This window comes from Grus americana, chromosome 1, assembly GCF_028858705.1.
Source record: "Grus americana isolate bGruAme1 chromosome 1, bGruAme1.mat, whole genome shotgun sequence".
NCBI lineage: Eukaryota > Metazoa > Chordata > Aves > Gruiformes > Gruidae > Grus > Grus americana.
In genome coordinates, this window is record NC_072852.1 from 202,213,902 (window position 1) to 202,237,175 (window position 23,274).

At 39.8% G+C, this 23,274-nt stretch overlaps 1 protein-coding gene across 1 annotated transcript in view; it reads left to right on the top strand.

The window, feature by feature from the left end:
* Positions 1–23,274, top strand: part of GUCY1A2 (guanylate cyclase 1 soluble subunit alpha 2) — a 180,433-nt gene that overhangs the window by 18,611 nt on the left and 138,548 nt on the right. Inside the window, exons 3-4 of the mRNA XM_054820216.1 lie at positions 2,278–2,399; positions 15,302–16,020. Coding sequence (XP_054676191.1) covers positions 2,278–2,399; positions 15,302–16,020 — 841 coding nt within the window. The remainder of the gene's footprint in view (positions 1–2,277; positions 2,400–15,301; positions 16,021–23,274) is intronic.

Consider the following 23,274-nt stretch of genomic DNA (forward strand, 5'->3'; position numbering starts at 1 on the left):
AATGAGGCTTTTCATTTATGGCCACGTGTGGCTTAGATATACGTTTTTTAATGGACAAAGTTTAATACAGGCACACTCTGAAAACCTATAATTCCTGTGACTTACGATACACTTTGACTCAGTTTTTTGAACATAAGTATGAGTTGGCTAAAGTAGCATCTGTCTATCAGATGTCCTGTATTTGTCCTGCCCCATGATCTGTGGTGGGGAGACCTTGTCCAGCTGTCAGACACACACCTCCCTCCCCCCCAGCTCCCTCGCTCCCCTTCCTCAACAGGACAGGGAGGAAAATAAGGTGAACAAAGCTTGTGGGTTGAGATAAAGACACTCTTGACTCTTCTACCTCTTCTCACCCTGAGCGGCACAGGGGGATGGGGATGAGGGTTGTAGGTCAGTCAGTTGAGGGTTATGGAGGGCCAGTCCATAACAGCTCCTCTCTGCTGCTCCTTCCTCCTCATGCTTTTCCCTGCTCTCTGTGGGCTGTTCATGGGCTGCACCTTCCTTCAGGGCACATCCCTCTGCTCCAGCACGGGGTCTTGCACAGGCTGCAGGATGGATTTCTGCTCCACTGTGGTCCTCAACGGACAGCCTGCTTCCCCATGGTCTTCTCGGGGGCTGCAGGGGAATCACTGCTCCGGCACCTGGAGCACCTCCTCCCCTCCTTCTGCACTGACCTTGGTGTTCACAGGGCTGTTTCTCTCACTTCTTTTTCTCACCCCTGACACCGCCATGAGGTGTTTTGCCCTTTCTTAAATACATTTTCCCAGAGGCACCACTCGCTTGTCTGCTGGGCCCGGCTGTGCCCTGTGGTAGGGACATTGGAGCCGGCTGGAACCAGCTGTGCCCAGCACAGGGCAGCCCTGGCCGCTCCTCACAGCAGCCCCTGCACCCTGCTGCCAGCACCTGGGTGCTGACACCCCGTACAACATAAATGGTCATCAGATCTCCCGTCCCGGTCAAGATCAGAGGTGAGGAGTGGCCGTGGTGTCATTCAGGGAAGACACCCAGGCTGAAGAGGCCTGGTGTCCTGGCATGGTGGTGGCATTGGGCTGTGACTTTGGGCTCTGGGACAGTGTGTCAGGATGTGGCCTCCTGCCAGGCAGGTGTGCTGGCATCGCTGCAGGTCTGGAAAGCGGCAGAGACCATGCAGCTCACTGCAGAGTGCACCAGCAGCCCTTACCACTGGGGTTTCCTTGTCTAAGAGAAGCCTGCTCTTTGCAATACGCTTTATGCCACGTGGAGAATGGGTTTGCCTGTCAGGGGGTAACCTGACGCACGGCTCTGAATCCTTTCGAGTCCTTTCCTACAGGTGCTAGCAATACAGGTGCTGAGATTCTGCAGACATTAACCAGATGAATAGTCCAATCCTTAAAACTGCTATTCATGATTTATGAAGTATAAACAAACTATGAAAGCATAACAAACCTGTTAATAAAATACTCATTAGAAAAGCTTTTCTCTGTGCATTGAGCTAAATCGATTGTATATTTTTTCAAGTGCATTATCAGTCTGCTGCAATATTTTCTTCACATATATTCCCTCTTCTGTCCTTATTATCACCTGCATAAAGCTTTGTTTCAAACATAGTTTGAGCTTCTGTTCTGTTTCTGTTGAATTAAGGAAAATCAATCCAGCAAAGCTATATCAAATGGAATCATTTAGAAGGTAGCTGCTTTCTTGCTTGTCAGGGCATAGCTTTATGTCTTTCATCAGTGGTCGGATTCTTTTTAATTTTTCTTTAACAAGCTATAACACAAACTTTATTCTTGATAGCATAGTGACTTGCAGCTTGACATCCTTCTTTCTGCTGAGATCTTCTCAGAAGAGAATCCACAGAGAAAGCTAGGTTTTATACTTGCAGTGCTAATGTAATGTGCTGTGGAAGATTTATTCTTCTTATTAGATACTTACCATTGCTTCATAAACATCTTGCTTGGAGTTTACTGTAGAACTTTGTTATAGACAACACCCCAGTGGAAATGACATCTGATACCCTTCCCTTATGCTTCAGCCCTTTGGTACTATTTTTTTCTTATATCTTCATTCTCATTACAGATAATATTCCAGATTCTAGTATAATACTTGAGATACCCAGGCTATTAATGCAGTTTCATCTGTGTGTGATAATACACAAATGGAAAGGGGCTGAGGGAGGGGAGAAGAGGGAAGAGACAAGAGAGACTGAAGGCATCCTTTACTGCCACTTCTGAAAGCCATTTGTTGACCTTGCATTTATGTAAGGATATGCTATAACTTTTTTACCTTTTTTTACTGTAGTTACAGGGATGCAGAGAAGAACTTTCACAATATATCAACCAGATGCTCCTATACAGATTGCTCTGGCAATGAAGAAACTGAAGATGTCTCAGGAATTCTCCAGTGTACAGCTAATGTACTTGGTATGTATTTTTTCAAAGGAATTTATTTCCTTTATTTGGAAGGAAAGTCTACCGGCCATCCTAATACCAACAATGAACCAAGGAATTTTTGCTCCAGCAAAGGAAGTTTAGGGTGTAGGCAGCTACATCAGTGCACTGTTACTACATTTGTGTCCTTTTCTACATATATTTTGCACCTTTGAGACAATCCAGACAGATTTTTCAATGGAGTCAGGGGAGTTGTATTGTGCAATACCCAGGCTGATGTCAGTGATTAGGGAAGTTTCAAAGGCTTTGAGTCCAAATGGACTTGTACTTGTGCAGGCCTTGGTCTTAGAATTGTCTAAAGTGGTTATGTAGGACTTCTACAGAACAATAGATCCTCTTATCGTCTATGGGCGTGGTGGATAGAGGGCCTGAGAAACACAGAGTGGGGTGTACCTGAGGCATGAAACATTCTGGAAACTTACATTCATATTGAAGAATGCTTGCTGCAATAAACTTTTAGAAATGTTGCATGTCAAGATGATGTCATCCATCACTGAAGTGCAATTGTCTTAACAGGTGTCCAAATTAGATAGCTGGCTATTTGCATCCACTCATATGATTTATCCAGCTTATTCTCCTTCCCAAGTTGTTAGTAAGCTTTACTGCTTTTCAATCAGAAAAACTCCAACTGCTGAAGTTGGAGTGGAAGGCACAAAAGATGGCATTCTGGTTCATAGTAAGCTTCCTTTGAGATGGTAATATAAAGGATAAACCTGCAACATATTTATGGGGTTATGCAGTTAGATTTTTTTCAACAGGGGGCACAAAACTGAAATCTGACTTTGTATGATAATTAAAGATGTGATTTACCTTCCATGTCAGGGGAATATGGTAAGGTGATACTCTGCCCACATTGTGGTGTGGACCATTGTATCTTGCTGGCTTAAAATCCTTCTGCAGGCATATGCATTGCATGTCCGTCTTTTCTATCTCAGATTGTTACACAGACTTGGTACGTTCTGTGAAACAGCTAATGGGCTCTAGTTGAGAGGTGACTGTTGCACTGACATTCAAAATACTTCTATTGGATGTCAGGTGCCTTATTCTGCCGGATGCTAGGTGCTGTCAGGAAGGCCTTTACCAGCTGCTAGGAAGAGAGGGTACTTGGCACTTTGCACATTTGGTCATGGAGAGAATTTAGAACAAATTAAATTGTAAATATGTCCAGTATTAGTTACCATAATTTTTTTTTGTTTGCATTTTTAAATAATGGAATGTTAACTCTCAGGAACAAATGCTATGAGTGATAAGGCAGGACTCATGCAAAGTAAAAATTTTTCATGTTATCATGTGCATATTAATACAAAAAAACCCCCAAATTAGACATTCAGTACTTAATTTCACCCTGACACAAAGTATGTGTTCTAAGAAATAGTTATGAATACTTTTTCATCTTCAGAGTGCTTTTAAATACAATATGTTAGTCCTGGTCCCTTAGCATGGCTGAATAATGTGCAGCCTGCTTTTTCAGTGGTATCCTCACAGTGCCTATGTGTCAGGGGCAGATCAGACTGTTGGGATCAAGGTGTAGGGGTAATGTCTAAACGTTACTGTCTTGGGGAATTATTGAAGTGGACTTTGTTGAAAATAAGTTTGCAGAGACTTACTCTTGGAAAAACTGACCTTTTAAAGACTGAACTTGAGTTCATAATAAAAAAAAAATTTCAATGTGAGCAAAACACTGAGATAATTTAAAAGCAGTACTTTCCTTCTTATTTGGCATAGGAACATAAGAGATTAAGCAGTAAAACCAACTTCTTCATTTTAATTGTAGCTTTTATCATAACAGGTAAATAATTAATGGAGGCTGCGTAATTAATTCTCACATACACAGTTATTTTTCTAGTTGAATAAGGATTAGTCACAGCTGCTTCTATGCAAGAAGGACGTAATCACTGGGGTGTGTACGTAGAGCAATTGTCATTGGTGAGACAGGAGACAAGAGTGAATTTGACTGTGATGGAGGCTAGAGAAATTGTTGAACCAAATCTGGCTCTCAGTTTATTTATATGAGCGGTAACAGGGACTTAGTGTCTGGGGCAGGAAGAAAGTGTTTTCTTAAAGGTGCTTGGAAGCAACCTCCTGCTCTCTTACCTTAGATAATGCCAACCTGATTCACCTCTCCTGACCCTCTAACTGCCTCTAAAATAGTCATTTGACATTCCTTATTCATCAGAAGACAGCAAATGCTGAGATCATTAGCAAGCTTGGAAGATTGTGAGCAGATGCTTCACACCGCGGTCCTGGTGCTTACACGGCTCACAGCAAAGTGCTGACTGCAATCTGTACGCCCAGCTCAATGCATGTGATTTATCATGTATGAATACTGGAATTTTCCTTCTGTCAAGTCATCACTAAAGTGTGACACCATCTTTCTGTGGTGGAAGGACCTGATTCTCCTCATCTTCTTGCTGAGTTGCTCCTGCTACAAGTCTAGACATCAATAGAGCTCTTCCTGCTTTAATCCACTGTAATTAAGGGAGCCACATCCACCATGCTCACATGCTGTAAACCATGTTTGATACCAGATCAATGGCACAGCTTTCCTTTGTGGTGACAGGTTCTGAGGCTGGAATATTTACTTTAGCTTTGTATCCTATTCAAAATAGTCCAGACAGCTTTATGATGCACTTTGCTTGCTTTAATTGGTGCGTGCACACTTTTACAGTGTCCTTCAGAAGCATATCATCCAAAGGAAATACAAGAGACAATGTATTGGAAATTGGGAAAAAGAGAAGAGAAATTCTAGCTTCTAAAGGGAGCTTTTATAAAGTTCCTAGTTGGAAATAAAGTATTTCAAAGAATAAGCATTGGTATGTTTTATCCTGTTGACAGAGATAATGCTTTTAGCTGGCTAGATAAGTAGTGTTCAGAGCAGATTGGTGGTGTTAGTCTGAACTTATTTTAGAAATAATGATAAGAAAAAGATTCCTATGATGAAGTGTATTATGTGGATGTCTACCACATTTCTTTTTTAGGTGACTACAAATTTATACTGAGGTATGTTAGAGAGAAAGACTGTATCTGAAGAGATTTCTTATTTGACCTTGGACAAGTTTTTATTCTTTCTGTGCCTCAATTTCCCACCTGTATAATGAAGATAACAGTTGGGTTTTTTAATCCTTTAAACCATATGTCAGTGTTGTTCAGATATTAACCTTCTCAAAGCAAAGACTTTTTCATACCATTTGTACATTCAGCATTTTAAGCAATGACAGCCAAATCTTGTTTGGGACTGCTTTTGCTCTGTAATTTGAAATAATTTGATTCCAAGTAAGATTAGAGTGTCCGTTTTAACTTAATTGCAGCTAGTCAGAATAAAGCAGAAGACTTCCAGGTAGTTCCAAATTAAAACTTTGGCAACAGGAAAATAAGGATGAAAAGTTTTTTTAATTGTTAGTCTGTAATTCCTACTGTAAGGAATTTATTTTGGGACATAAAGCCTTCATGACCGGTCTCCTGCTTATCTTTTGGACAGATATTCCAAGCAGGTCTGTGCTACTGAGCTTTACGAAGCAATAGAGAAATGCCCAGTTTTCATTTTTCAACCCCACTCTTTTCAAACACTGCACACAATTAATGTAGCTTTTGTGGATGTGAACTACTTTTCAATCTTATTTCAATCCTTCACAAAAAGAAAGGGAATTTCATGAAGAGAGTTACCTGTTTTCCTTTAAATGTCACCAGTATTTCCTTTGGAGCCTCTGCATCCTCTGAGGAACTCTGTAATCTGCCACAACTTTGATAGTAAAACTATTGAAAAGTAACTTAAATTCATAAATACCTATAAAAAAATCTGTTGTGCCCAATTAGCGAAGCAGAAGCAGATGTTCATACCCAATGTTTGAGGACATGGAAGAAATGTTGTCTTTGAAAGCCTATTTGTGTATTAGACTACATCATCTAAATTGTATGTACTGCAGTGCCATGTAATATATACTGCATAAATAACACTTGCCACACCTTGGGTGCACAGCCTGAAGTTGCAAATGCACTTGTATCAGATAGTTGTTACAGCAAGGAGGCCTGCAGAAATAATTGCCCCTGTCTGACTTTCCGTTGCTCAAGATACAGAAAAACATTTTCTATTTTTTTGTTCAAGAAATTAACTTATACAACAAAACTCCTTATCATCTGTTATAAAAATTTGATTCCTAAAAATCTTACTACAATTACCTCGTTTTCCTTAAAAAATGCACAGCATATGTCAAGGGCTGCTAAGTCAGCTCCACATGTGGACTTAAATGTATCGCAAGAATTTTTCCTGTTAGGCATTCATAACTTACAGGTTAATAATAATCATCATTCTCTTGATTTTGCCTCTGAGAGTGGTGTGAGGACTTTGCTTCTCTGTCATTTCTAAGTGAATATCTTTCTGGGCATCTTCTATTATTTGGAGGATGACAGTGGTGAGGATTCCTGAATTCCCCCGGTGATAAGTTATGTGGAAACTCAGCTCAGAGCCCTGTCCCGTCAGGGAGATAAATCCTGTTTCTGGATTCAGCCTCCCCGAGACACTGAGGAGGAGGTGGAATCTGTCATTGGTGTAAGGGTTTAGAGAGCTCTTGCTCTGGGTGACATTTGCTTGTCACCACCAAAGAAGGTATGTGCTGTAGGCTGCTTTATATAGAGCAGATCACTTCATACCTAACTATATCTTGCAGGTCTGTTTAGTGCAAAGGGCATAATTCTATAAAAGTCATTTGTTCTCTGTACATTTGTCAAAGTTGAAGATCTGTGTCTCCTTTATGAAACCAAGAAAATCTCAGCTCTTACCCATATTCTGTAGTTAAAAGAGGAATAAATTTGGGATCATTCTGGTAACTATTAAATAATAACAGCACATCACTGCCGAGAAATACTACATTTGAATAGGCAGAAAATATGTTGAAAAGGAGATGCCAGGACAGATCTTGGCCTACTGTGAGATTAGACCAGGCGATGTAATTGGAAAAGGTGGATAAGGGTTTGACACATGACTGCTTGGCAGGTGTCTGAAAACTGTAAATGCTTATGTATTTAAAGTACATAAATTACTATCACTTTCCTTTTCCTTTGAGCTAAGAACTGCAGATAGTCATTAGGATGCAACTAATTTAGAAGACACAGCCTGATTTATAATTAAAGTTGTTGGTTTACAAATGGCATAAAAGGAAATGTTACATGGCCCAGAGGACTGGCAATACTAATGGATTTTAATAATACTTGGAACTCTGTCCTGGGGGGGGGTCTAAGCTATACACACAGGACTCCTATTATTTAACAGATGTTACAGCGCACTGGAAATACAGAAGTAATCTAAACAAAATTCACATAATTCATGTGATTTCAAAACTGAAATGAATACATCTAAATTAGAAAAGGACAAATGTTTATACCAAATGGCCTTAGATGTCCCACTCCTCTCAAATCAGAACTATTTATTGTTAGAAAGCAGATGAAATACAAGTAGATAGTGAGCGGTTTGAAGTTATGATGTACAATAAGATCTTGTAGAAATCTATTTATAAAGTAGAAGACATTCTGGGCATGATTCATTGACTAAATGTAGGTGTTTGCCATTATTTTACGTGCTGTGGGGTATCTTGCGTGGCCTCTGTCAAACCTTCAAAAATGTCTAGGTCTCCCTTAAGTCCCATATCCTGTCAGATATAACCGTTAGTTCTTTTACAGATGTCTTGGATCTCCTATGAACATTCAAGTAGCATTAGATTTCTATATTTAGTCAGCTGAATTGAGCCCTTTATATATGTGAGGAATGATGAAAGGTGATTTTGCATTTCATGGGAAAAGTTTTTAGATTTCATTACAATTTTATTCTTTCCAAGAAGTGAAGTTCTGCTCCCATGTCAATTCAAAGACATATATGCTTATTTTAATGCAAAAGCAGATTACAAAAACCCCTCTCTCCTTATTGCTGTTTGATCTCTAGAGTTAACAGGAAACAAACTGGATCTGCTGTCTCTTTAGGAATCACCAGCCCAGTGACTGCAGTTTTCATTTAACAAACCCTGTGCAAATCTAGGAAGTGAGATTTCCAAGATGTGATGGTGGACACAAAATGATGATGGTCTTGCTTCAGACAGCTTGGCTTTGCCTACAGAATTGGTTGCTACTGAAAGTGCTGTATGGGGAAAAAAAATAACGTTGCCTGTTCTTTATAACTCAGCTGAGCTTCCTGTGTCAGTAGTTTGGAGCAGAATCTTTTACATGTATGCTAAGCACAGGTGATCAGGTCCTCACCAAGAGGCAGTAATTACAATGATATTTCTAAGCATCATTTGTCAGAGGACACCCTCACTTTAACAAGGAAGGAAAACACCTCATTAAAATTGGATAAAACAAGTATTATAGGTGAACAAGTGCGAGGAATTCTTTTTAACAATAATTTTAATTTTTATTTTATGTAATCTTGAAAGATATGCAGGCCCTGTATGGCACTGTAACAGAAGTGCAGTACAAATTTTACAGTTGTGTCAGGACCATATGTAAAGGCATAAAATGATGTTATTGTATTGTTGTGGTTTAACCGTAGCCAGCAGCTAAGCACCACACAGCCGCTCTCTCACTCCCCCACAGTGGGACTGGGGAGGGAACCAGAAGAGTAGAAGTGAGAAAACTCGTGGATTGAGATAAAGACAGTTTAATAGGTAAAGCAAAAGCTGTGCATGCAAGCAAAGCAAGACAAGGAATTCATTCATGACTTCCCATGGGCAGGCAGGTGTTCAGCCATCTCCAGAAAAGCGGGGCTCCATCACCCATAACGATTACTTGGAAAGACAAATGCCATCACTCTGAATATCCTCCCCTTTTCTTCTTCTTCCCCCAGCTTTAAATGCTGAGCATGACATCATATGGTATGGAATATCCCTTTGGTCAGTTGGGGTCGGCTGTCCCGGCTGTGTCCCCTCCCAACTTCTTGTGCACCCTCAGCCCACTTGCTGATAGGATGGTATGAGAAGCAGAAAAGGCCTTGGCTCTGTGTCAGCACTGCTCAGCAATAACGAAAACACCTCTATATAACAAAAGCATCTCTATATTATCAACACTGTTTTCAGCACAAATCCAAAACACAGCCCCGTACTAGCTACTAAGAAGAAAAAGAACTCTACCCCAGCCAAAACCAGCACATGCATTTATATAAACCCACTAAAAATGGTAATATAAAAATACTGTCTGTATTCCCAGGATGGTATAAATTCACCATCATAATGAAGTAAGATCAAAGTCCTTTATACAGTAATTAGATCCTTTCCTAGGCTCACTTACAAGCCAAATGATTAATCTAATCTATCTTCAGCATTAGCCTGTACACATCAAAACCTTTTTTTACTGAGAGAATAAACATTGCTTTCCCTACCATCTTGAATTATGCTTTGGAATTCTGAACTGCCACTTGGCTTTCTGTCCAAAAGTCTGTTTAAGGAAAAGATCGTATTCATATTAAAAATCTGCTAATCCAAAAACTTTTAAGAGATGTTTGTTATAATTGAAGGTGGCAAATTCTGATTCTGTCCACAGTATGAGTTCTGGAATTGTATATTGAATTGTCCTATCCCCTTAATGTTCGACATTTACAGATTCTTAATGGGTATCCCAGAAAAAAACAGTATTTTTCTATGTCAAAGGAATCAGATGCTGCCACTCTGCAACCTTTGTCTCTGTGATTTACTTAAGGAAGAACTGGATGGCTTGTAACTGTTTCTGCCTGCTCTGCAAGTTAATGGATTACTTTGACATTTTTATCACAGCATTCATCTTCTATTTGTTTCTGAAGAGCCTATGATTTGTGATTTTCTTTATGGGAACAGATTCCTATCTAATTTCTCCACTTAGTAATGTACAAAATACTTAGAAATATTGTATTAGTTCCTTGATGTTTTGTCGTGGATTCGCAGTTTACAGGAACTGCTGAAAAGAAAATGAAGAAGGACCTTTTACTAGCATGCTATTACAGGATGAAGTCATCTATTTCTGGTCTAGTTCAGTGAAATACTTAATTTTTACTTTGAGCCTATGCTTAAAGACTTCAGTAATTTTGGATCTGGCTCACAAGTATAAGATCTCTGCTCTAAATGTCTTTGAGACACATTTTCAAAGGATAATAATAGACCTTATATAGTACTTTTGTCATAGATCTCAAAGTGCTTTGTAATAGAGGTGCATAGCAATATTTTCATTCTATGGTTGCTTTGCCGCAATTTCCTTCTGCAATGTGCATATTTAATTTCTCTTCACTATGGGCTAGCATGAAAATGGCATTGCAAGACAAAACAAGAAGAAACTACTAAGGAAAAAACTTACTGGAGTTAAGACATGTGTTTTGTCCTCTCAAAGAAGTGGATTAAGTGATATGAGCATAGTAGATCACTTTCCAAGAGGAAAGCAAATTGAGACTAATGAATTTTTAGAATTTCATTCCGTATGTTAATAGAAGGTTGGTAAATAGCAGAAGCTCAAAATAACAAATGACTTCACTTGGGCAGCAGCAGAGAATATTGGGATGAATTTTGGTTTATTTTGTATCACTGCCATTTGGTGAAGTGTCTTGGTGAAACTAAGGAAGACTTTTTCCTTCTTACTGATTGCCAGCTAATCCCCATTAGGAAGCCTTATCTATGGTGGTCAGGTCTCTCATCTGTCGCATGAGGCAATATGGGACCGCAGTGGGCTCTGCACTTGGACGTGCTGGGCATGCATACAGATCTGAAATATTACTTTTTCTCTGGGCAGCTGAATTAAAATTTTGATTAGAAGTCCATAGTGAAAAAGAAAGAATAGAATGGCCTCAAGTTGTGTCAGGGGAGGTTTAGATTGGATATTAGGAAAAATTTCCTCACTGAAAGGGTTATCAATCATTGCAACAGGCTGCCCAGAGAAGTGGTAAAGTCACCATCCCTGGAGGTATTTAAAAGACGTGTGGATGTGGTGCTTTGGGACATGGTTTAGTGGTGGACATGGCAGTGCTAAGTTAACGGTTGGACGTGATGATCTTAAAGGTCTTTTCCAACAAAAATGATTCTATAATTCTATGATTCTATGAAATACTAGCTTTTCAGAAAGGAATAGCAAATCATCAGTTTTGATGAACAGAAGTTGACTGACATCATTAGTGCCATCTTCAATTTGAATTGTTCCACAGCAAAATCAAAATGAAAACAAAATGAAGATGCAGAGAAAGAATTTAATGTGAGATGAGTTAGAAAAGATTATGCAGATGTATAACCTGAAGGTTATAAAGAAGATTATTTTGAAGATTTTATTTGTCTTTTCTCAAAATAAAAGAAAAAACAAAGGAAATACTGAATACTTTGGAATTGGAAATCATCTCAAATGTAATTTTTAAAGATAATAATTAGCCTGTGGAAGTCTCCAAATGCAGTAAAGTATGCACTATAGAGATAATGAATTCTGGGAATTTTTGTAACAAACAGGTTTTTCTATATGTAATAAAACTATCTCCTGATCTGGTACTTCCATCCATTTCAGTGAATAAGCCAAACATTTACCGTAGCAGTTAGGAAAGAGTTTCCTCAAAACCATGTTTTTTCATGATTTTCCATCAGATTTTACAGTTTTTCTGTAGCATCTGATACCAATCACTGCTGATACAAGATTTCAGAGCAGCTGAATAGCAATCGTCTGATGCAGTCTGACATTTTCTCTCCTTGTGATGGTGATGGTAATTTCTATTGTATCTTGAAAGCTAAACAGATACAAATATAGACGGGGGTATGGAAAAACTGCACAGAATATATTCAAAAGATTGGGATCATTTCTATAGTAGTTAATGAAAAGGTTATGACGAAATATATACAGAGTTAATGTTAGGTAAGCGTGTGCTTCTGTTCATCATTTGTTTCAATAGGAGAGGCAGGAATAAGTATTTTGTGCAACTTCATACAAGCACATCACTGAGGACAAGAGCTTTATAGAAATACAGAAAAAATAGTTTCTGTGTGTTTTTATAATAGGAATTTAAATAAAGATTTTTGATTTAAAGAAAACCCATCAAGCTTCAAGCAAAAATTGACCTCTCATTGGTGAGGCTTAGGAAGAAACTTCCCCGATAGATACGTAATACTTGTTTGTTTTAGAAAGTTGTTTGACTTCAATTAATTTTCTCAGTATCTTATAGTGTCTATTATTAGAGAGAAAATTCCTGACTAAGACAGACCAGCAGTTTGGTTGAGCTTGGGCATATCCATTTTTCTATTCTGAGCTAATCTAATTTTCTGCTGGTACTGTGTGTAACTCAACTCAAAGCTAAAATGTTTTTAAAAGTAGTGGCACGTCCTCAAGCCAGGTCATTGGCCTGAATTTCATAGTATAATTCATGTTGCTTGGAGTAAGTACGTTGTGTCCAAATTGAACAGCCAGTACTCCAGGGCGGACAACAAGACCAATCTAAGACAATCAGCAAAACCTTAGGCCGAATACTAAGATACAACTCCCATTAACGATTATCAGATGAGGCTTACATATGTAGCAGGAAAGTGAACACGTGATCAGTGCTGCATACCCTATTTTAAGTTAGTGGTGCCAGGGCAACTGTTGTACTGTAATTTTATAATTACAGCTCACCCATGCTATTGTTTTGGGCAGCTTTGTGGGATGTTACATAGATCTGTAACAGTATTTGGTCATTTGCATGAATAGCCCAGAGGTTTCTGATAGCATCCTGTTCCCTTACTTTCAAGGCCTCTGCAATCTTACAGCCTTGGGTGCCCCTGCTAGACTGCTCACGTTTACACACAGACTTCTAAAGCTATTCGCAGTTGCCTCTATAGAACATGAGATTTAAAAATATGCATATGTGTTTGTGTATATGTATGTGTGATAATTTCTTAGCTCCTTGCTGTTGATATCCAGTTATGACAATGTTATTGGTATGGGTTAGAACTTAATTATTTTTTGTTATAGTGAGTATTTTTATGGAAGATACTACAATACTATGTTATGCAGATGTAGTGGTAATGAGTCAGGAATTGGCACGCTGTCCTCTGAGTCAGGATATTAGGGGGCATTGTGTACCAGAGGTACTTTCTTTTGGCTTAGCCGCAGATCTGACCATCTGTGGTCATAAAAGATCCTGGGAATATTTTTGTAATAACCTAGTTCAGTGACCAAATTTGATTATGAGTAATGGCATTCGAATGAACTTTCCCAAATTATTACTATTACTTCTTTTATAAAATATGCTTTGTCATGTTGTCATGCTGTCCTGTTTATATATGTAATTCTATGCATTTTCATCCGCTATTAATCATATTGAAGGTCCAAACAAAACTATCGTTGCAGATAGTTTGAACAGCTGTGGAACGTTCAGATCCCTCGTGAATATTGGTCGTTATATCTAAGCCTGTGGGCACAGGCAGTTCAGATGCTGCCTTGAGATGATCAAAGGTTGTTGTCTGCAAACAACAGATTAATGACTTCTGTCCCCTGCTACACCTCTTGGGCATGAAAGTCACTAATCACACGGTTATTCCAAATTTAAAAGCCTACAAACAGTCTAAACAAACAGTGAGAAGTTTGTTGATCCACTGGGATCTTATCAATGTTATAAAGCATGCTGAATACATATTAAAATAAAGGACCTGTAGTGCCCTTAGGAAATAAGTAACTGCCCTTCATTTCTGTTAGGATTCAAGTTAAAAGTTTAAGGTGTTTGACTGTTTCACTGAAATTTGATAAAGTTTAGTACACTGGAGGAACTATGATGCTGTTAATTCCTATATTAATTTCCTTTGAAAACTCTTGCTGGATATCTGTAATTCACATACGATCGAGTCATATTTTTTCTTCCGTTACAGCTTAGGACAATACAAACATACCTGATAAATTTTGTAACTCTACTATGTGATACAGGGATTATATACAGATGAGACTTAGCAGAGCATAGATTCCCTAAAATAAGACAGAGGAAAATGTTTAATCACCATGTCAATTTTTTTTTTTTGGGGGGTTATCCTTAAAATGGTAGATAACAAACTGGAGTAGGATTTGATACACATTTGTATTTGGGGACTTCCATCACCCATATTTTTTCTTCCCTTCAGCAATACCAGCCTTTTGAATTCCTGTGATGGAGACTTGAAGTGACATTGTGAGATATCACAGAGCTGTCCCATCTACTAGCAGTTTAGATGACTCTAAGAGGCAGGGTTTTTTATAAAGATGGGTGAGTGTAGAAGCCTAAAATAGAAAGGCTTTGCTCTCCTTTGCAGGCAACAAAAATGTAATTATTCCTTTGTATCTTCTGGCAGTGCCGAATAGCTATAATGAGAAAAGTGTTTTGTCTGAAAAAAAACCCCAAAACTCACAATCCCCCTCCCCTAGCTGCTAAAGTGTCATCTGCTGCAGGGCTTTACATTGCTTATTGAAAGCCAGAGGCCTGACTTTGAGTCCCAGTAGCTCATTCTTCAAGCTGGTAAGAGCTGGATCCCTTGCAGAGACAGTGAACAGAGGGGCCATAAAAGCAGAGCCCTAATTTGTGACTAGGTCAACAACGGAAGGGATGCAGACAGCATCTGACATGCAAAAATCAGGGAAATTATAATGTATTCTGACTTCCAGCAGGGCAGAGGAGACAGGCAAGTGTAAACCCCACAAGTAGCCGGCTGGGACAGTAAGCTGAAAGTATGAGGACTTAAAGTGACAGGCAAAAATGGCTTCTAGAATGAAGCAGTGTGTTTCAGGCATCCAAGGGTTATTCCCAACCACCAAGGAAAAGAAGAGTCCCATGGGTAGGTATCCAGTGAAAAAGTCACTCTCACTGACTTGGAAAAATACCAGGCAAAGAGAGAACAAAGCGAAAATGCAACACAGTAGCAATACTATGTTGTTGATACCAATATCTCATTGTCCTATAGGTTTGAAGTTTGAGGAAATGCAAGAAAAGTTTGGGGAGGAATTCTTCAATATCTGCTTTGACGAGAATGAAAGAGTTCTTCGAGCTGTAGGTGGGACCCTTCAAGACTTCTTCAATGGCTTTGATGCTTTGCTGGAGCACATTAGAACTTCATTTGGAAGACAGGCCACCCTGGAATCCCCTTCTTTCCTATGCAAAGAGCTCCCTGAAGGCAATCTCATGCTTCATTACTTTCACCCACATCAGATTGTGGGATTTGCAATGGTGGGAATGATAAAAGCAGCAGCAAAGAAGATTTACCGCTTGGAAGTGGAAGTAGAACAGGTCACTAATGACAAGTTGTGTTCAGAGGGGACGAACCCAGGAAACTGCAGCTGTCTGACTTTCCTTATCAAAGAACATGAAAATGCAAATATCACAAAAGCACTTCCACCCGGAACTTCCCAGTCCCCCTTAGACCTGCGGATTAGCATCAGCACCTTCTGCAGAGCTTTCCCCTTTCACCTCATGTTTGATCCAAACATGTTGGTTCTCCAGCTTGGAGAAGGTCTTAGGAAGCAGCTCAGATGTGACACTCATAAAGCTCTGAAATTCCAGGACTGCTTTGACATAGTTTCTCCTAAAATCAGTGCCACGTTTGAACGAGTCCTCCTGAGATTATCTACTCCCTTTGTCATTCGGACCAAGCTTGAGGATTCTGACTCTGAAAATAAAGATAAGGTAAGAACATAAATTTAGAAGGGGATGTGTGTATATATCTGTGATGGGAGAGGATTATTTATTCAGAGAGAAGCAGCTCAGGTCCTGTGGACTCTGGAAAACTCACTTATGCCTTGCAAACAGGGGCTAAGTGATATTCCCCAGCCAAGTGAATATTTTCCTAAATTATTTATAAGCTTTGCCTGTGATGTTGTAGCAAATCATGACATTGCCGTTCAGAAAATTCTGCGCTGTGGAGTTGAATAGTGTGGTTTAAATCAAAAGGGTGAGGAATTTTAAAAAATGCCCGTATCTAGTCCTTAATTTCACTCCAGCTATATTATAACAATAATAGTCATTAAGTCATTTACTAGGGAGTAGCTTTCAGTATGTTTTCTGAAAGACTCTCACTGCAGGGTTCACACTGCCACTTTATTATATCCTATTTCCCTATTTCAAAACAGCTTTCCTCTGTGTTTCTTCTTATCTCTCACCCTGCATTCAAGGGAACCAGAGCTGTAAGTGGTACCAAGTATCACTTATGCCAGTTTTAATGCTTTACAGTCATTTAATAGGCACTTGTCCTCCTACACTGCCTCTTCCCTCAGTGTTTTAAAAGAGAGCTACCTTAACTAGTGAGCCGTACGTTGGGTTTGATGCATCCCAGGTGAGTTAGGTGAGAACATGTCTTCTAGAGGGTGGACCTTCCCAAAGGCTTGATGGAGTTTGTCTCATTGCGTATCCTGGAATTATGGGAAAGCTTTTTGGTGTGAAGTTGGGTTCCAGCTTTATGCACCAAAGTACTTAATGCTTACATTGAAAGCGTGTGGGTGCCTTGGAAATACCACTGCCCTAAATGAAGGAATTATTGATTTTTGGGGTTTTTAAGAGATAGCACGCAGGAGTAGTCAATCTTAATCACACTGGATACTTAGACACGTAAGTTCTGCCTAGGGGTGCCACATTTACAGTTTAGGTGGTCTAGATATAGCTTGAGAAACTCCACTTCTGTTTTGCTACCTGCACTGGGCCAGAGTTTCAGAAGGACTCCTGTGGTAACAACATAGAGAGTTCTGGGTCCTTTTGAAAATATTGCTGCTTCTGACAGCAGCAGTGTTTCCAGCTCCTCTTTGGCAATGCTCTTTGGCAATAATAAACATGTTTCTGCTGCATTTTCCCCTGGAAACAACATGTTCCCCCAAGAGAAGCAAACTAGTGCTTCTCATTTTGTATGAACTGATGTAATTCAACCTATTTAAAACCAAAAGGGAGTTTATTTTTCAGAATCTGTCCTCAAAGTCACCATAGCCTTTAATTATGAAAAGGTAACATTGTGTGAAAAGTTTGGAGATATTGGCTCTGAGCTACCTTTCGGCACAATCATTTCTCCTTTGGGAGAGGCTTGTGCCGTGCTCCTTCCTCCCTCAGAGCCTGCCCATCCCTCTCAGGCACCTTCTCCTACCCTGGGACAGGGTCACAGCCCTTCAGCCATCTTCTGCTCTTCATGAATCTGCTGTAAATCACTCCGAAGAGGAAGGGTTTTTTTGTGGGGGGGGCTTTTAAAGCTTTTTTCCCTATCTAATTACAAGTTAAACAAACAAAATATTGTCTTACCTTACACTTGTGGCTTGCTCATAGAAGAGGTGGCAGGGAGCAGAGCTTGCTGGAGGCAAGTTTTAGTAGCCAGCTTGGGAAACAACTCTGATTTCAGAAGCTTGTTCTGTACCATCAAGCTGTGCAGCTTTGAGTGCATCCTTGCATCATTGCTGTGGTTTGTACTGTGTGTCATTACAGGTGGGTAATGAATCGAATCAGCAGTGGGCCCAGCTACCACTCAGGAGAGCGACCTTCTCTGTCTTAAAGTCGTGTACAGTCAGACCATGAACAACAAGTGTCAGCACTAGCACCGTAGTAGCTATTCAGATTTTTCTTAAGAAGCAGTTAAAAGGGAATGGCAGTAAAGGAAATTCTTTGTCTGCCAGCATTTAGGAGAAAAATTGTCTTGAACAGAAAGGTGTAAATGAGAAAGAAAAGGGTGATGGCAAAGTGCAAGGGGCCCAAAGTAGATGTTGTGCTGCAGGCATGGGAATTAATTTAGAATGCAATTTTAGCTTAAGAGGTATTTTCTTCTGCCTCACCTGTTTTATAAGCACTTTCCAAAAGTTTCTGTTTGTGAGTAGTTATACAATTAAATGAAGCTCAGCATGTGATGCATTTTGCTAGATATTCCCTTTTATTCCAAAATGAAAGCTTGCACAGATTCAGAGGTTGTGGTTGTCTTGCTTACATAGATTTTGAGAGGAGCGACATGGCAATACTGTTATCTCATGCTCAAGTCCTTGATTTTCTCCTGGATAAACAAAATAGACTGAGCTTTGGGAACTGCATGCTGTGTTATCTTCCCAGAGCTGATGTCACTCGTATCTCATTTTGGAATTCTTTTCAATTTGCCAACACTCATTTGGAAGTTGAGTATTGGGCAGGTAGATCAGTGCTGTAAGTGTGACCCCGCTTAAAAATCATCAGTAACTGACTTAGGCATTTCCCTATTTCTCTGTCACACATTTCTGTTCATATTGGAATTATGTCCCACTTACAGCTATTTACCTTTTTTTTAGAAAATTTTGACTCTGCAATAACCTCAACACTTTTCAGACTTGGTTACTTTAAATGTCAGTTGAAGGGATGGATACAGACAACTCTGCTGCAGTTTTGAAGCTGTTCAGATGTCCCCATGGTTCCTCAAGAAGAAAAAAATGTTTTAGAAGGCTTTGTGAGGACCTTTCAGCCTCTCTTCAAAGCACTTTTATCTTCATTTGAATACATAGATTAGATCTTTTTTTCAGGCTTGCAGTGAGAAGGACAGAATAACAAAACTGTTTTAATTTAGTCTAGACACAAGCTCTGTGTTTAAATGAAATTAAGGCACAAATCATCATCTTTCGCTAACTCAGCACCCAGAAGACAAATTAAAAACCCCACCTGTCCTGACTTTCAGGGTGCTTAGTGCTTGTCCCATTTCTGCAAAGGCTCATTTGTGTGTTTCGACTTACTGGGATTTGAATCACTGGAATCACAAAATCACAGAATGATAGGGGTTGGAAGGGACCACTGGAGATCATCTAGTTCAACCCCCCTGCTAAAGCAGGATCACTTAGAGCAGGTTGCACAGGATCACATCCAGGCGGGGTTTGAATATCTCCAGAGAAGGAAACTCCACAACCTCTCTGGGCAGCCTGTTCCAGTGCTCGGTCACCCTCAAAGTGAAGACGTTTTTCCTCGTGTTCAGATGGAACTTCCCGTGTTCCAGTTTGTGCCCGTTGCCCCTTGTCCTGTCACTGGGCACCATTGAGAAGAGTCTGGCCCCTTCCTCTTGACATCCATCATTTAGATATTTATAAGTATCGGTGAGATCCCCTCTCAGTCGTCTTCTTCTCTAGGCTAAACAGACCCCCAGAGGTCTTTTTTTTGCAGAGAACAAGACAAAATGCAGCCGATAACCCAGCACTAGGGTGCACAGGTAACATGAGTGCAGGTTGGCAGCCCTCCCACCATGGCTTGACCAGACAAGGGCTGGAAGCTGCTGATAGGTACTTTCTGAATACAGTCGTTTTCTGACTATACTAATGAACAAGGCCGTCTGTGACATGATGTAAATACTTGCCTCCTTGACAGTATAGTGAGATGGCTAGAGCTGCCTCACTTTTTGGCTGTGTAAGACAATGATTGACTGTCCTGATTTTCCTCTCCTGGCCAATATCCTCCTCATGTGCCACTCCTGTGCCATCAGTGCTGGGCATACTGAGAGGAGATGGGGCTGCCCTCACAGGGACCCAGCGCGTCCCCAGGGCCCCGATCCAGACACGATCCTCTTGGTGCCCAGATTGACAGGACGAGCCCTGCCAGCAGTGGTTTGTGGGGGCCTTTCTGAAACTGTGACTTGGCATCCAATTGGCAAGAAAGTTGAAAGTGAATCATGAAAGAAATGATTTGGTTCCCTGCCAGATACTGTGCAGCTGTATTTTCCTTGTACTACTGCTCTCCTGCTCAGACTAACAGCCCTTTTCCACCTTTGAAATAAATCAGTTTTTATAAGGATATTCACTGGCCTTTAACTTACTGTTAGACCTGCGAACACTTTGATTTAGAGAACCTGTCTAAGAATAAAGCTGTCACCTAAAACTTCATTACTGAAGGTGGTCAGAATTTTTGTATTGGAATGTATTCTCTCTGAATATGCCATTTTATTACAATCACAATTTCCCAAGGATTTGGCAAAATTTCCTTTTATTGGCTTAAAATGTTGTGTTAGATAATTTTAGATTTAAAATACTTTCCATTGGGAAAAAGTTTTACATTTATATTATAATACAACAACATTCAAAAAATGTGAAACATTAGGTTTGACAAAAAGAATCCTCCGAAAATTTTATATTTCAAGAAGTTCCAAATACCACATATAATTAAAATTTTCAAGAAACACCAACTCTGTAATGAGAAAACATCCAGCAAAATGGTAGTGTCAGCTTTTTATAGCTCTACTGACTGTGCAGGCTTTCTTAGCCAACGCCTCAGCTCTTGTCAGTGGGGAGGAGAGGTTTGTGGTAGATGAGCTAGACTGCACCAGCAGGAATTTGTCTCAGTGTGCTGATTTAGATAAATGCATAAATAAATAGAAATAAACCAAAGCCAATATTAAAAAAGTGTATCTGGAGAATTAGATTCTAAAGTGATTCTAGGCATTTAGTAAATGGCCAGATTTTTAAAAATGCTGAGTAATAAACAACTGTTCATTTTAAAATGTAGGCTGATTCAGTGGAAATTGGTGGCATTCTTCCCTGTTCATTTCCATTGTTTTGTAAAACTATGGAGTTACTTATCTAGTCCTTCTTCCACGGGATGAGGAGATGCCATCTCTAGGTTAAATATTTCCTTTCAGTCACTCAGCTGTGTATTTACCATGCATGATCAGATCAGAAGTCCATCCAGGCCAGCATGCTGATTCTTACAGTGACTAGCAGACAATGCTTAATGAAAAATATAAAAAAAAGTTTAATCCTGCAGTGGTCTTTTCTGTAACACACCCTCCCAGCTTTTAGCTCTCCTAGGATGAAAGAGCATCCTCTTGCAGTGGTATCTAGGATGTGGCATGTGATAACCTGCACAGGATGACTTCTCCAATTTTCTGCAGCACCTTTTGAACCAGGGGAAGTTCATACTGTCAGCTTCTGTGGCATCCTGTGGACGTAAGGTACGGTGTTTACTAGAAACTGTGAAGATGAGACCTCTCCGGTTGGTGGCCACTTTCAGCCAGGTCTATGGGGCGTTGTGCACAGAGTGGCGCAGCTGACAAGGAAGCCTGCTTACCCATTGCTTCAGCAGAACACTTTCCTATTGTTTGTTGACCATTAGAAACTGTCTAAAAGTAGTAAGTTTTAAATCCGAGAAGTACATTGTCCACTTTTTTATATTAAGAGTCTATTCTTTATCTGCTATTTTTTATTTTTATTCTGGACCAACTGAATGAAACGAGCAGCCCTGACACTGGCAGACTAAAAAACCCACTACACACAATCTTAAAGTGTTTTGCTTTTGCTCTGTAACTCTGTTTTTCCTCCTCTCCTAATAACATTCAAATGAAGTGGCCTGAAAGTCATTCTAGCATGAGGGACATCTGTCACTTATGATCTAGGAATTCTAATTTTTCCCAGAGCTGATTTATTCACATTCAGTCAGCCTTTGACACTAAGCTCCCATTGCTTTGCAGGCTCCTGGAGCCCTCAGAATCAAATTCTGTCTTCTGTTTCTTCTAATGCTAATATCCCACCCGTTTGCTTGTCAAAATGTCTTTGGACTTTGATGTTTTTCAAGATGAATTGGATTGGCTGGCTTGACTGCTTCTAAAGACCGTGATGGGTTATAAGAAACAATAGATGACATGACTTTCTTATCTCACTCATGGTTGTGCATTGGAGAACTTTAGCAACACTGTGAAAGCAGCCTAGAATTTTTAGTATTTCTTCTTTAAGACAGATCAATGAAAATGTCATTTTAAAAATGTTTTCAGTGATAAGACTGAAGAAGTGCTGTAACAATCTAAAGATAAAATACTCCCTTCTCTTTTCCATTAGCTGAAACCCAAAGAAGCTGTTTGGAAATTATTTTGTTGAGTCGAGTGGCTATTAAAACAATTTGACTCCATGTTGAACTCTCCCCTCTTATGATTTGTATAATTTTTTATGATAAGGAAGTACTTGCACATGAAAATGTCCGTCTTTATTTGATTGAAAGCTTTTGAATGGGTTTCTAAATTACACTATGTCATAACCAGAACAAAAAAGCGCATTTCATTAATTTTTACATTACATAATGAGAATACTTAGGCACAACTCAGTTTGATTTTCAGGAATGCAATTTCTCTACCTCTCTCTTCTAGTGACTAAAATTAAGTATTGGTTATTCACAATACATTTTTATCCTTTTCCTCATTTGCTCATGTGAGTTCGTGAGTAACTGCTTTTCATCGCATCACAGTCCTCTAATCTGAATAGGTGTGATGTCAAAAAAGCACTGTTATCCTTGGGATGGTTGAATTAAAGTAGTAACATTCAGTCACTCTTTACCTTCCTAAGCTAAGCTAAGGCTTCTTTTCTGTGTCTCTTTGCAGAGGCTGAAGTGGCCTTAGAAAGACAGAGAAAAGCTTGAGTGTCTCCCTGATGGTTGAGTGGGTTTTCTGCATGAGCTCCCACAAGTGCATGGGTGGGAAGCCAGAGGCTGTGGGAGCTCTTGGGTGTGCCTGTGAGCATAAACGCTAAGCTTGTTGCTCCGAGGGGCAGCAAATGTAAAGCCTGGCACTACCTGTTTTGGCAGCTTTCAGTTGTAAGGTCACTTCTACCCGGCAAATGCCAAAACTTCCTGCTAACCCTGCTCCTGGAGTATGCTCCTTGCCTGAAAGCAAGCCTGAGTTACTCCAGGTTACTTGCAGAGTGGTTCTGCATGGCCAAAGAGCCCAGAGAGTGGAAAGAAAGCTTTCCACTTTTTCCCTCCACCTTAAATTTTGTCTGGAATCCTCAAATTAGGACCATGGGATTCCCTTCCTATTTGGTTTTGAGTGTAGCTTAGTAGTTTTGGACTGATTTTCAACTACTCGGCTTGTGTCCTCCAATCCTATCTCATAAATATCTAGTCTTTTGAGTTTATATTGTAGTTGACAGCATGGATTGACTCTGAATACGTTAATTTACTTATGCTCACTGTGCATGCATCTTGTCCTGG